The sequence below is a fragment of the Mercurialis annua genome, linkage group LG1-X (genome assembly GCF_937616625.2).
Source record: "Mercurialis annua linkage group LG1-X, ddMerAnnu1.2, whole genome shotgun sequence".
Classification (NCBI taxonomy): Eukaryota; Viridiplantae; Streptophyta; class Magnoliopsida; order Malpighiales; family Euphorbiaceae; genus Mercurialis; species Mercurialis annua.
Window position 1 is genome coordinate 55,302,541 of NC_065570.1, and position 13,253 is coordinate 55,315,793.

At 33.9% G+C, this 13,253-nt stretch overlaps 2 protein-coding genes across 11 annotated transcripts; both read left to right on the plus strand.

Moving 5' to 3' along the window:
- The first annotated feature begins 968 nt into the window (after positions 1–968).
- Positions 969–6,381, plus strand: LOC126664575 (heat shock protein STI1). Of its 8 annotated transcripts, none has more exons than XM_050357029.1 (10): positions 969–1,295; positions 1,366–1,589; positions 2,188–2,245; positions 2,533–2,672; positions 2,843–2,909; positions 3,253–3,352; positions 4,057–4,220; positions 5,230–5,276; positions 5,448–5,495; positions 5,894–6,381. In XM_050357029.1, exons 1-10 carry the CDS (start codon positions 1,223–1,225, stop codon positions 6,164–6,166), a joined length of 1,194 nt encoding a protein of 397 aa, XP_050212986.1. In that variant the 5' UTR covers positions 969–1,222; the 3' UTR covers positions 6,167–6,381. The 8 variants fall into 8 exon arrangements, with proteins under 8 accessions (XP_050212986.1, XP_050212987.1, XP_050212988.1 ...); XM_050357030.1 differs by having other exon boundaries at positions 2,536–2,672; XM_050357031.1 differs by having other exon boundaries at positions 2,188–2,221.
- A 385-nt stretch (positions 6,382–6,766) lies between these two features.
- LOC126661816 (long chain acyl-CoA synthetase 9, chloroplastic) lies at positions 6,767–12,142 on the plus strand. Of its 3 annotated transcripts, none has more exons than XM_050355697.2 (12): positions 6,767–7,036; positions 7,108–7,623; positions 7,744–7,824; positions 8,446–8,715; positions 8,856–8,987; positions 9,149–9,322; positions 9,427–9,656; positions 10,227–10,344; positions 10,555–10,686; positions 10,819–10,953; positions 11,032–11,238; positions 11,829–12,142. In XM_050355697.2, exons 2-12 carry the CDS (start codon positions 7,171–7,173, stop codon positions 11,994–11,996), a joined length of 2,100 nt encoding a protein of 699 aa, XP_050211654.1. In that variant the 5' UTR covers positions 6,767–7,036; positions 7,108–7,170; the 3' UTR covers positions 11,997–12,142. The 3 variants fall into 3 exon arrangements, with proteins under 3 accessions (XP_050211654.1, XP_050211646.1, XP_050211650.1); XM_050355689.2 differs by having other exon boundaries at positions 7,125–7,623; XM_050355693.2 differs by having other exon boundaries at positions 6,767–7,623.
- The last annotated feature ends 1,111 nt before the right edge of the window (positions 12,143–13,253 follow it).

Sequence of the window (13,253 nt, forward strand, 5' to 3'; positions counted from 1 at the left end):
TTATGACTGGAATTTGAGACTCGAGTTCCTGAAATTGATTATTTACTCGGTGTCGTATTAATATTTAAGTTTTAGTGATTCATTTTAGATTATATTTACTCAGCTCTATTAATTGGTCGAGTTATCGAGCAAGAATCCTTGATTAGACGATTGTGATAAAATCCGCTGATTCACAATTTAGTATAAAGGAAATTGAATGTTAATCATTTTTGTATTTTTTTAATATGAAGAAACTAATGGCTCACAAATTGAATGTTAATCCAATTGATTCACAATGTTCATAAATTCTTCTATTCATCTGTAGATATCCAATGTAGAAAGAAGTTATAGTAATTATTTTATTTATAGAGTTCTATTTTCAAATATATTATTAAATATAAATTTTGAAATATTATGAGAAAAAGGAATATGTTTTGATAATATATAACTGTACTAATCACTACAATAATAATATTATAATAATTTTAAGATTAATTTAAAAAAAAATATATAAATAAAATATCTAATATTTTTTTATTTGTATTACCTTGTTATCACGGCATCTTACAAGTTAATTTGTATCATAGTCATAAAAGATATTAATATATATATACAAAAAATATTGATCTATATGCATATAAAATTATATAATTTTTTAAATATATTTATTATATAATATTTAGTTTTTTTTTTTAAAATTACCAGCAATCCCATAAATGCAAAAAATATTTCTATTGCTGATTGTCTTAAAATATAAAAGAAAATTTCATCTCTTATTTATGTTTTTGACAAATATATATTTTATGGGTATTAACAAATTATGCACTCATATTGCTAGTTCCAATAGATCTTTTTAAAATTATATTTTATTAATTAGAATGAATTTAGAATTATTTTTAAAATATTATAAAAGTACTATTATCAATGATAATTTTTAAACTATATATTTATGGGACATAAGAAATATAATCTCACTAAACTAAATAATTTTAGAACCGCATCTCTCGTAAAGAAGCTGTATACAATTCTTCCAATCCAATCCTGATGGGATGCAGGCTTAATCCTGCAACCAAACACAATAATCTTCATTATAGAAGTGTACTGAAGACGGCGTGACAGTGATCCCGTTTCCCTTACCGTCATCTCTCTCTTTCAACTTCTTTTCTGTTCCTTTAAAAACACAAAACCCCATGGCGCGCAATTAAGGGAGTTAGCGCTCTCTACCTTTACAAAATTAACAAAAATGCCTAGCCTGAAAACCGACTCTCCTCTGTCCCGTCGCATCGTTCGCGCCTTCTTCGATTTCCTCGACTCCGGTTAGGGTTTTGATTTTTTTTTCATATCTGTAGTGATGGTACAGTTTTGCTGATTCGTTTTGTTGTGTAGTTGAACCTGCACCTGGTGCTGATCTTGAAGGACTCGATGTAGCTAGAGAATGTTTGCGCGAGGTGTTTAAGCTTCCTTTAACTTCTCCTTCTAATGATGATGCTTCCTTAAAACCTGCTTTGCTGCTCGACTTATTTCGCTCACTCGATGCAAATGTCGATGATCATACTTCTACTGCTGCTGCTGATGCTGATGTGAGCCACTCACAGGCACCTAAGGCTCAGGTTTTACTCTCGCTATTCCCATTCGTTTAATCTTACTGGTAGACCTACACTTCAAATTTTGGAACTGTTCATGATTAGCCATTATATTGGATATTATCACCAGAAATTGCTTGTTTAGATTAAGTCATTGTTTGTGCTGCCTTGTTTAAGTATTTTTTTTAAATTATTGTTTAGATAAGCTATGCCAATGATGAATATTCATATGAGAGAAGCCAGCAATCTTTTTCAGAAATCTTCTAAAGCTCCTAGAAAAAATAGCAACACTAAAAATTTGTTTGCTCGGAGTTTCATAGTAAGCATTCTTCAAAGGTGTTTTCTAAGACTTATCATGGGTACCTCAACTATTTCTTTTCTTTTTGCTTTTGCGAACTATTAGTGTCTTCATATTGGAGAGGTTATTTATAGATGAATAGATGATGAAGATAAAGTACGTGTATAATGTAGAAAAAGTGGGGCTTCTTTTCTTCCTATTTGTTGGGGATACATAGCGTTGTTTGTTTTTGTAATGGTGCTTTTTTATTTTTTGGTTTCCTACATTTTTCATAATGCATATGCTTATACATGTTTTACTGACTTGATTTTGTATCATTTTAATCAGAGTAACGATAGAGTGGGAACATCTTATGAAATGGGTAGGCAGCACTTTTCCTCTCCTGGTACTGCACCCAATTATGTAATGGTTCTTGTTTATTGTTTGGTTGGTTTTGTATTGGTTTCATGTTAAGCATGCCAAGTATGTAATTTGTATCATACAACTCCAGGCCTTGGTCTGTAGTATGTTAAGCATGCTAAGTTTTGCATTTAAAGTACTATTATTGTTAAAAGCATTTCTTTGCTATATGGTTGAGTTCGAGTTTTGAATTCATATATTACCAATTTACATCTCTTAGTATCATTTCATGTATACTTTAGGCTTTCTGACATTAATTTTATCATGTTATAGCAGGTGAATCCAAAGACGAATTATTTGGACAATTCTTTGCTGCCCTTGAGAAAAATCACTTTTTTAAGACAGCACCTGATGGGAATGACGACCCTGTCCAACTGGATAAAGCCACACACTTATTTCATGATGCTTTAAATGTAATTTAGCTATTTCTGCCAATTTATACTAGGTGCATTAGAAAGAAAATAATTGAATTTTACAAACCACTCTACTTGTCCAAATGTTTGATTTGGTACAAAGTTTGATATGTAGATGTTGTATTTCTTTGTAAAGCCTTGGAGATGAGATAATTGATTTATCATATCAGGTGATGGAACAAGCTGGATGCCAATCATTTACAAAGAGCAGCCTGGCAGAGACATTAAAGGCACAAGGTATGTTTCAGTATGCATGCCATTATACTGTGAGTTGATTTATAACTTGCATAAAGGAATGTGACGAAGCACAAGTTTTTCTATCATTTCATTTCAAGACTCCCTTAGCTTTGCAGGCACTGACATGGGCCAGCTCTTTAAAAGTATATGTTATGAACATCTCTAAGCAAGTTATGTTTCTCTCTGTCTTACTGAAACTCCTGTTTAGCACACAAGGAAGAGAGAATGATAGATACTTTTTTCTTGCATCAATCCAGCATATCTTTGCAGAATATTGATTAGAATGTTTTTTTTCCTGATTTCTGGCTGATTATGTTGTGTAATTTTGTCTTTGCTTTTTCAGGTAACCAGGCTATGCAGTCAAAGAGATACTCTGAAGCAGTTGAGCTGTATTCTTGTGCAATTTCTCTCTATGAAAATAATGCTGTTTACTACTGTAACAGGTGCCCTTTGAATCATTTCTTTATACATGCTCATGCTATATGAATCTATCACATTGACTTGCATAAATAAGTACACTGTTTTATGCTCAGCATGATGTTTTGCCGGCACATCTTATGGATGTCTTTCTTTTGTTTATTTTAAAATTAATTTTAACTTCATACATTTTCTTTTAAATATATACGTTTTTACTGTTTTGATTAAAAAATTTGTGGCTCTGTTTACAATACACTTTTTGGGTCTTAGCTGCCACTCTACCAAGTGTTAATGGGATTTCAGAGATGTTAAATTTTCTGAAGATAACACTTCATACTTTCCCAGTTATATGCTCTGCCTTTTTTCTATTAATATTAACATTTACCGTTGTTAAAATGTCTTCAAGGAAGTTTGTTTTAAGTTTAGTTAAGCTCTTGATATTTTCTAAAGGATTCCCGGTGACAACTTTGTGTTATTAACATAGATATAAGACACACGTGCAGCACAAATTTCAAGTTATATACTTACAATGTACGGAAAGGCTTTTTGTAGTAGGACCATGCTTTGGTTTGGTTCAAGGGCCTTTCATTTTGTTAACTGTAGATTGACTTGTTTTAACCTCTCTTTCTAGATTGTTGATGCAAGTCTTATGTGGGAGACACTCTTATTCCGTCTAAAGAGTGTATGCAATACAAATTTTAAATTGATTACCATGCTGTATCCATTTCAGGGCAGCTGCATTTACTCAGGTTCACAAATATACTGAAGCAATCAGTGATTGTCTTAAGTCCATTGAAATTGATCCGCACTACAGTAAGGCATACAGTCGTCTCGGGCTAGCATATTATGCTTTAGGGAACTACAGGGATGCTATTGACAGAGGTTTTAGGAAAGGTCAGTGTAGCACCAACTCCTTAGTAGGCTTTTTATGCTCTACACGCAATGTGCATGAATTCTGTAGAATGGCCGTGAACTCTAATTTCTAGTTTTGCTTTCTGCGAGTTATTAATGTGCCATGCTTAATGATTTGGATTTTGGACTATATTCTGATGTTTTTCTTCTTCTTTCTCTCATGATTTTATGATGCTCTGGTACTAGATTCATTGTGCGTTAATTATGTTGGAATTTTCACTTGGTTGCTTGATCAGGATGGTCTAGCACTTCAACATTTTGTAGCTACTTGTTTGAATTCACATGCAGTTACACAATTACTATGTCTTACTAAGCCAATTTCAAGCTGGTCCTATAAGCATCATGAGAATTTGTTGCTTGTGGCATGTGTAAAATGAACATAGATAACCAGAAATCCGATGGCCATATTTTCTTTTTTAATGAATGATAGTGGTGTTTCACCTTAGATTCGTAATATATCAATCACTATGTTGCTTTTCTATACTATTCCGTCTGTCCCATATTGATTGCTACTATTTCAAGTCTCTGTGCCAAATTATTCATACTCAATTATAACTTTAATGAGTAAGTGTCTCATATATCCTCATTAATTGTACAGGAATGTATCAGAAAGAAAACAAAAGTTACTAGTACTACTACATTAATTCATTTTATCTAGAGAAACTAAATTTCTTAATATCCCTGTTTGTCCTAAATTGTCTTATCAATTTTGGGACGGAGGGAGTAAATGACATTCTGCAAGATTGAAAAAATTGAGAAATGTTGATAGAGGAGCATGCTCTGCATTTTTGAGGTGTTTTAAGTTGAATTAATGATAACCGAATGATCTGCTTGCACTTGTTTTTAGCCATTATGGTGCAATATCCTTTTGTGATCTTAGCATGCTTTGTCATTGTATTTTGATGTAATACTAAGGCATGATGTTGAATTTGGGAAATTGTTAGCAGATACCACAGAACAATCTGATAACCCTTTTCCCTGTTATCTACAGCATTAGCACTGGATCCCGACAATGAATCGGTCAAAGAAAATATTCGGGTATGTTTTTTTTTTGTTCCTGCTTTATTTCCTTCTTCTCCCGTTATTCTTTAAGAGTGATGCCACTTGTATCCTTGAATATTCGGGTATGGTTTTTCTTGTTCCTCTTCTATTTTCTTATTCTCCTGTTATTCTTTAATAATGATGTCACTTGTTATCCTTGAAACACAGGTTGCTGAGCAAAAATTAAAAGAACATCAAGGGAATGGATCGGATCAGGTAGGATCTTCATTTATTCTTGTGGTTAATTGAGAAATGGCTTTTAGGAAATCTTAACTGGATAACATTTCTTTAGCACAGAGTCTAAGAAATAACTCAGAGCGGTAGCACACTCTAGTGACTCTTCTCTTGTCTGAGCTGAGGAAGAAGATGAAAGCAATCTAAAGAATAAATTTTAAAATGAAAATTTATACCTGCTGCTTCCCATTGAAAGTTCAATCCCCAGTTTAATTGTTCCTTCCTTTTACCATTTTGGCTATTGAGCTCGATCATTTTCTGGTATACTCCTAAATTTTTTACGGGCATCAGCATAGTCTAAACTAGCAATTCCAAAATTCAAAATTTAACATTTATGCCTGTCACTTTGAGAAGATCAATGTTTATCTTCCCATGTGCAGATGAATTCCTCTGGCAACGCCTGGCAAGAAATTCCTAACGGCGGCATTCATCTTAGTGATTTTTTAAGCATATTAAGGAACATGGTTTCACAATCCACAGGAGAGCAGCCTCATCCTCAAGAAAGGCAAGGAAATGCGGATCTTGGAGAAAATTTGCCACCTGAGTTAAGAGGAGCATTACAATCATTGATGGGTGGGTTTTCAGGGGCGGCAGCAGCAACCAATGGAAATCCTCAACCTCAAGATTCAAATGGAAGACCACCTACGAACTGAACTGAACATTTACTCTGACCAATGCCTTGTTTTCCACAGCAACTGTTTTTGAGTTTATCATTTGTAAATTTAGTGTATATTTTGAGAGAAGAATGCAGATGAAGTTTTAGGTTAGTTCATCAATTACTACTATTATAAACCAAGTTTTTATTTCCTCTAGGTAAGTGTCGATTTTTAGTGGGAAATGTCTTCGAGATTTCTCGTTTCTTTTGCTATCTATTCCCACATAATTTATAGTAATTTGTTTTTGAAGAAGTCATTTATTAAACATCTATCTCCTAACATAATATGGCTGAATGGGCGACGAACAAGATGGTATCTCATTCTGATTTTCATGTCATTTCTACCTACAACCCACCCAAAAGAGATGAAGTTAGTATTGACTGTTTTACTTTTATTATATTTTCTCAGTTGGTAAGTTTAAAGTATTCAAACACTGGTTTGGGTTAGGTAAAACATACTAAAAGACCACTTTATAAAACTAAAAAAATGACAATGACAAAGACGCTAAAATCAAATGTGGTCCACAAATAATGAGAACTGTTAAAAATTCTGCTATCCCAGCCGTAAATTCAGCTTAATAATTCTCCGGCACCCGATTCGACGGCCGAGATCTAATAAAACCCCCTGAACTGGTAGTGACAGATGTATGGTTGTTGAGTAGCCAATTGTATTTCTTTCTTCCTAAAAACCAAATACAAACAACAAACTCATGAAAAAAAGGAAAAAAAAAAAAAACTTGAAGAACAAACTGAAACTCCAACCTCAACAACTCTCGATCTCTCCGCCACAAATACGCCACCGTTTAAACATTCAATACAATCCACAAGTACCCTTCTGTAAAAAGCCTTTCCTTTTTTGTTTCTTAAGGTAAACTAAGCTGCATTCTTGTTCTTGTTTGATACTGATTGTGATCTCTCTGTTTCTAACCAGAAGATTAGTTTCTCTTTTTTCTCAGCGTTAAAGATTAAAATCGGGTTGATTGGTTTATTTTGAATAGAATTATGAGTGCGTATATAGTAGGAGCTCTTGTTCCACTGGTAGTCACTGTTATCTTGCGCACCAACGCAAAACACACTGCTAAAAAACGTGGAGTTCCAGTTGACGTTGGTGGGGAGCCTGGTTACGCAATTCGGAATGCTGGTTTTGAAACGCCGTTAGAAACTGCATGGGAAGGAGTTGTAACTCTTGCTCAGCTTTTTGAGTTTTCTTGTAATCGATTCAGTGATAAGTTTTTGCTGGGAACAAGAGCTGTTATTTCTAGAGATATTGAAGTCAGTGAAGACGGACGCACTTTTGAGAAGCTTCATTTGGGTGATTATGAATGGCTAAGTTATGCTCAGGTTTTTGATAAAGTTTCAGGCTTTGCTTCTGGGTTAGCTTCAATTGGTCACACAAAAGAGGAGCGTGTCGCCATTTTTGCTGATACTCGAGCTGAATGGTTTATTGCATTGCAGGTCTGCTGCTTGATGATGAACTGAACTTTGTCTTTTTTTTTTATCTATGTTTTTTGTTGTTTTGAGTTAATTGATTAGTTAATTAAGATGGTTTAATTGATGTTGTTTTCCTTGAATCAGGGATGCTTCAGGAGGAATGTTACTGTGGTTACTATTTATTCATCTTTGGGAGAAGAGGCTCTGTGTCACTCATTAAATGAAGTATGATTATGCATTTATATCTACTTATTAATTAACCAAATCTTTGATGCTCGTGTCATGTTGTAACTATATAATATTCCAGTATGAATATTTAATTGTTAAATTCAAAATGTCTTCTTTAAGGGCGTTGACATCATGTTCAGACTTAACATACTATTTTTAGGGTCCTTAATTATATGGTCAGCAAATTTTTCTGGCCAATTGAAGCTTCAGTTTTGATTGGCTATTTCTTTTTAATACTATTTCATTTCATGAAAACAGTAAAAAACATGAGGTGTTGTGCTGAGAAAGTCTCTTCTTTGTGTTCTATTCTTTGTGGGTCGATTTTACTTGCATTTAAATCAAAGGCTTGTACTTTTGGCATTCACAAATCTACTCTTTGAAAGCGAATTTAGTTTAATTATCTCGAAGGGACTGGCTATGCACTCCATTTTTGTGAATCTTGTATTGTCCATGAATTTATGTGGCCTGCTGTTTGGGACATATAATTGGATGGGAATCACATTGTATGCCTGCAATTGTAATGCTAGCACTATTATATAACGACATCATAATGTGACATGTTACGTTTTATTGAACTGAATGTGACATCTAATGATGATGGTGCTTTTTTCTCTTCAGACAGAGGTTACGACCGTCATATGTGGGAACAAAGAACTGAAGAAAGTTGTTGATGTCAGTGGTCAACTTGACACAGTTAAACGTGTGATATGCATGGATGATGAAATTCCATCTAGTGCATTATCACTGGAGAAGAGCGGCCGCTGGAATGTTTTCTCGCTTACTAATGTTGTGAAACTTGGCCGGGAAAATCCTATTGCTGCTGATTTACCTCTGGCAAATGATATTGCAGTGATAATGTACACCAGTGGGAGTACTGGGTTGCCCAAGGTATGGAGCATAATTTTACTTGTTAGATAGATAGTCACTTCATTAAGTTCCAATTGGACGGTGCTTTTACTCCTCGTTTGCAAAATATTTTGAAATTGTCATACCTCAAATACTCAGGACATATTTTGTTGATTGTGCAGGGTGTGATGATGACACATGCTAATGTTCTAGCTGTAGTTTCTTCGGTCCGGACAATTGTTCCTGGCCTTGAAGGCAAGGATGTTTATCTAGCATATCTACCAATGGCTCATATACTTGAATTAGTAGCTGAGGTTTGGAGCTTATATATTAATATACACAACCTTTACATTTTTTCTCCTTAGTGTATAGAAAGCAAGCTTGCATGTAGGGTTAAAATCAGAAACACAACCATATGATGTAGAAATGTTTTTTTTCCAGCGATTTATAACATATTCCACTATTCGTATTGCAGCACATAATAACAGGTGTTGGGAGTACTATAGGATATGGAAGCCCTTTGACGCTTACTGACACATCAAGCAAGATCAAACGTGGAACAAAAGGTGATGCATCTGTCTTAAAGCCAACTGTGATGGCATCCGTCCCAGCAATACTTGATCGTGTTCGAGATGGCGTACGCAAAACGGTTAGGGACTTTGTCACAATTTACATGCTTGTATCTCACATTTTTATTTGAGACGTCTTTTCTTTGTTAAGCTGGTTGATTGGTAAATTTGTTTAACACTTCAGGTAGATAAAAAGGGTGGAATTGGTAAGATACTTTTTGACTTGGCATATGCCCGTCGATTGTCTGCATTGAATGGTAGCTGGTTTGGAGCTTGGGGCCTAGAACTGTTCTTTTGGAACTTCCTTGTGTTTAGGAAGGTTCGGGCAGTTTTGGGAGGTCAGGTCCGTTTTTTGCTTTCTGGAGGAGCTCCCCTTTCTGGTGATACTCAAAGATTTATCAACATTTGCCTTGGGTTAGTACGTTTTAGCAAGATTTAGCTAATGTCTACCTTTAATTTTTTATTTTTAGCAGTGTATTGCTAATATCTAAGAAATTATGCCTTCACCCGTGAATTATTTAGGTAGAAAAACCGAGTGAAAATAAAAAAGCAATAGACTTTTAATCAAAGCTAAAGTATAAATGCACTTCCAATTTGTGATTACGTGAAACTCTTGACCATGGAAAACCCTTGGAATTGTATTTTCTTTCCATATTTTTGAAGAAAGCTATTTTCAGTAAAAAAGTTCAACCATGTGCAGTATAAATGTAGAAGAAAATAAGCCAAGATTGAGAAAAATACGTTGAAGTTAGTTGGGTAAGGGGGTCGCACTTAAGTCTTAAAGTATATTTGATTGACGGATCACTTCGGATATATGGGGAAAAGAAAACATAAGATGGTTTCCTAATGAGATGAAGCTATTTTTAAGAGTCTTTTTGGAGTAATTGATGCACAATCACAATTAAAACATAGCGAAATAAATGGAATCTTTTGGTTCAAGTTTTCCATGTTCAGCATCTGAGCATTGTGAATATTTTTGTACAGGGCTCCCATAGGCCAAGGATATGGTCTTAGTGAAACCTGTGCTGGTGGGAGCTTTTCTGAATTTGATGATACATCGATTGGCCGAGTTGGTAATCCAATTCCTTGCACATATCTTAAGGTGAGAAACATTTACGATCACCAAAACTGTCTGGGACATGACAATTATAGCTCTCATAATCTTCTATATTGAAAAATTTCCAAGTTTTGAACAACGATATATTTTCAAGGGGAATTTAATTATTTTATTTCCGTGGTAGGCATTTTACATAGAATAATTTTCGTGAAGCTTACCGATTTAGTAATATTACCAAATGGTTTTTGTTCTCAGTTAGTTGATTGGCCTGAAGGTGGATATTTAACTAGTAATTCACCAATGCCTCGCGGAGAAATAGTTATAGGTGGCCCTAGTGTGACTCTTGGCTATTTCAAGAATGAAGAGAAAACAAAGGAAGTATACAAGGTAGAATTTCAAAATTTTCCAGCAACATTTACAATGTGATATTCCGTTTTAGCTACTGGAGCTTTATGCCATTAAACACAGTACATAATCAGGGATCAATTTAATGTTTTCTTTCTTTCTTTCTTTGATAAGGTTGATGAGAAAGGAATGAAGTGGTTCTACACAGGTGACATTGGACAATTCCACGCTGATGGTTGCCTTGAGATAATTGACCGTAAGAAAGACATTGTCAAGCTTCAGCATGGAGAATATGTCTCTTTAGGAAAGGTATGAATCTTATAAGTAAAATTCAACTTTCCGAATCTGATTGGAATTTCCTTGGGACTAATAATTCTTTCTTCGCAGGTTGAGGCTGCTCTTAGTTCGAGCCCTTATGCTGATAACTTAATGCTGCATGCTGATCCATTCCGCAGTTTCTGTGTGGCCCTTGTGGTGGCTGCACAACCTGCCCTTGAAGCGTGGGCTTCTAAACAGGGAATCACCTTTGCTAATTTTGCAGAACTGTGCGAGAAAAATGAGGCGAAAAAGGAAGTACACGCATCCCTTGTTAAGGTATGCTTTTCTGATCATAGTTTGAATCAACATCTGAAATGAATAGGTTAAATATCACTTCCACTTCCACCTGCGGAAATGACTTTTTGTGAATCAATACCGAAAAGACCTCAATTCCTGTCGCCGGACAAAAATACGCTCTATTAGATGAGACAGCCCTATTTGTTAGGTTGAGACTGCCTTCATGTTTACAACCTATAATATTTTTGGATTAAGAGCTTCTATCTCGTTCTTGATATAAACTTCTACTTCGTGCTTTATTATATTCTTGTCTCGAGTAACATCCTATGTTGCACGGAAACTTATCAGACTTCTACACTTCCGCGTTTCATTTCCGTTTTTGAAAAAGTTTATGAAACTCCGGAACTCTGTACCTATAACACATTGTTTCTCGTTTTGGTGTTTTTTCATTTCAACATTTTCATTCCTGACGAAATCCTCCTCAGTTGCAGTTTTTGAACAGTTAGCTATTGTCTCCATTATGGGCAGTCGAAACGAATTATAATACGGAAAATATGTGTGATATAACATATGATTAAAGTTTAATTTATAGTATAGTTTATTCCTTCTTCAAATTTCATTACTTGCAGGAAGGTAAAAAGGCACGTCTGGAGAAATTTGAGATCCCAGCAAAGATCAAATTGCTTTCTGATGCATGGACTCCTGAATCTGGACTTACCACTGCAGCTCTCAAGATCAAGAGAGAGGCCATTAGAAAGGCTTTCTCTGAAGAACTCTCCAAGTTATATGAATCATAATCTTGGTCGAATATTATTTATTTAATTGTTATGCAAAGAAATTTAATCATAAGTCTCTAGTTAATTTCTTTTTCTAAGTTCTTACTTTTCGGGTTATCTCCTCTTGTTCCACATTTTTTTATGTCAGTTCTAGAACATTTTTTGTCTTTTTTTGTTTTCTGTGCATTCTTGGGTCTTACTAAATGTTTTATTGTACAAATCCAGTAGCTATAGAATATTTAAGAACAGTTTTTGGTAATCATAAATTGAGCGAAGGGTCATTGTGGTTCTTGAATTCCTGAACTTATGAGTCGGGGTCAATTAATTCAAACTTAGCTATTTTATTCAGTGATAATATTTTTTAGTTTAGGTCTATTAACCTCCAAGGTTGGAACATAAGACCTTAATATATTCATCCATTTTTAATAGTGTTGCTTGACTGACTTTTTGTCCCAATGAGAGAATGTATAATGTTTTAGAGCTGCATATTAATACTTCTTCGTAAAATGAAGTCATTACGTTGACAGAAGATAATATAGCTGAAATAGTTCTTCACAAAATGACCCGATAGCCAATTAAAACTTCCACATTGACTGCAGTTTATGTTGGGAACTAGTCTAAAACATTGCGTTGACTTCTTTCTAGAATTGTTCGATCCTTGTTTGAATCAAATCAATCTTATATCACCAAAATCCTCATAAAGTATTAGGAGTACTTTCTTTATTAAAATACTATAAGTCTCTTGATTTGATAAATTTTAAGATATAAAATACTCATAATTTACTATTATTTCAATTATTATTTAATATTCTATACTTAAATACAATTTACAATTATAGAAATAATTATTAATTAAAAATATATATAATAGCCCTAATGCATAAATGATATAATTATTATAATTTGACGGGTCATATTACGAGTCACGTGTGAAATACGTAAAACGATATCAATTGAATAAAAATGCTTATAATTATGACATATTTTAATTTGTGGGAAAAATTGCTAAAGCGACAATTATTTCAAAACGGAGAGAGTGATTGGTTAGAATTAAAAAATCTATTGAAACTACCAATATTAGTTTATAATTGACAATATCTACAAAAATAAATAAAAATATGTTTATCAAAATTTAAATAAGAACATTTAAAATATAATTAAAAAAGGTTATATTATAGGACCTTTCGAAACAGAAAATTTTCTTATAATTATAGAATGGAGAGAATAAATATTTTTCTACCCACTCATGACTCACCCGTGAACGATAATTAAATTGGG

Coding starts and splice junctions, on each gene's coding strand:
- LOC126664575 (XM_050357029.1), top strand. CDS start 1,223: ATGCCTAGCCTGAAAACCGACTCTCCTCTGTCCCGTCGCATCGTTCGC. Junction 1,296..1,365: donor CTTCGATTTCCTCGACTCCG/GTTAGGGTTTTG, acceptor TTTGTTGTGTAG/TTGAACCTGCACCTGGTGCT. Junction 2,910..3,252: donor AGAGACATTAAAGGCACAAG/GTATGTTTCAGT, acceptor TTGCTTTTTCAG/GTAACCAGGCTATGCAGTCA.
- LOC126661816 (XM_050355693.2), top strand. CDS start 7,171: ATGAGTGCGTATATAGTAGGAGCTCTTGTTCCACTGGTAGTCACTGTT. Junction 9,323..9,426: donor GAGATGGCGTACGCAAAACG/GTTAGGGACTTT, acceptor TTAACACTTCAG/GTAGATAAAAAGGGTGGAAT. Junction 9,657..10,226: donor TTTATCAACATTTGCCTTGG/GTTAGTACGTTT, acceptor ATTTTTGTACAG/GGCTCCCATAGGCCAAGGAT.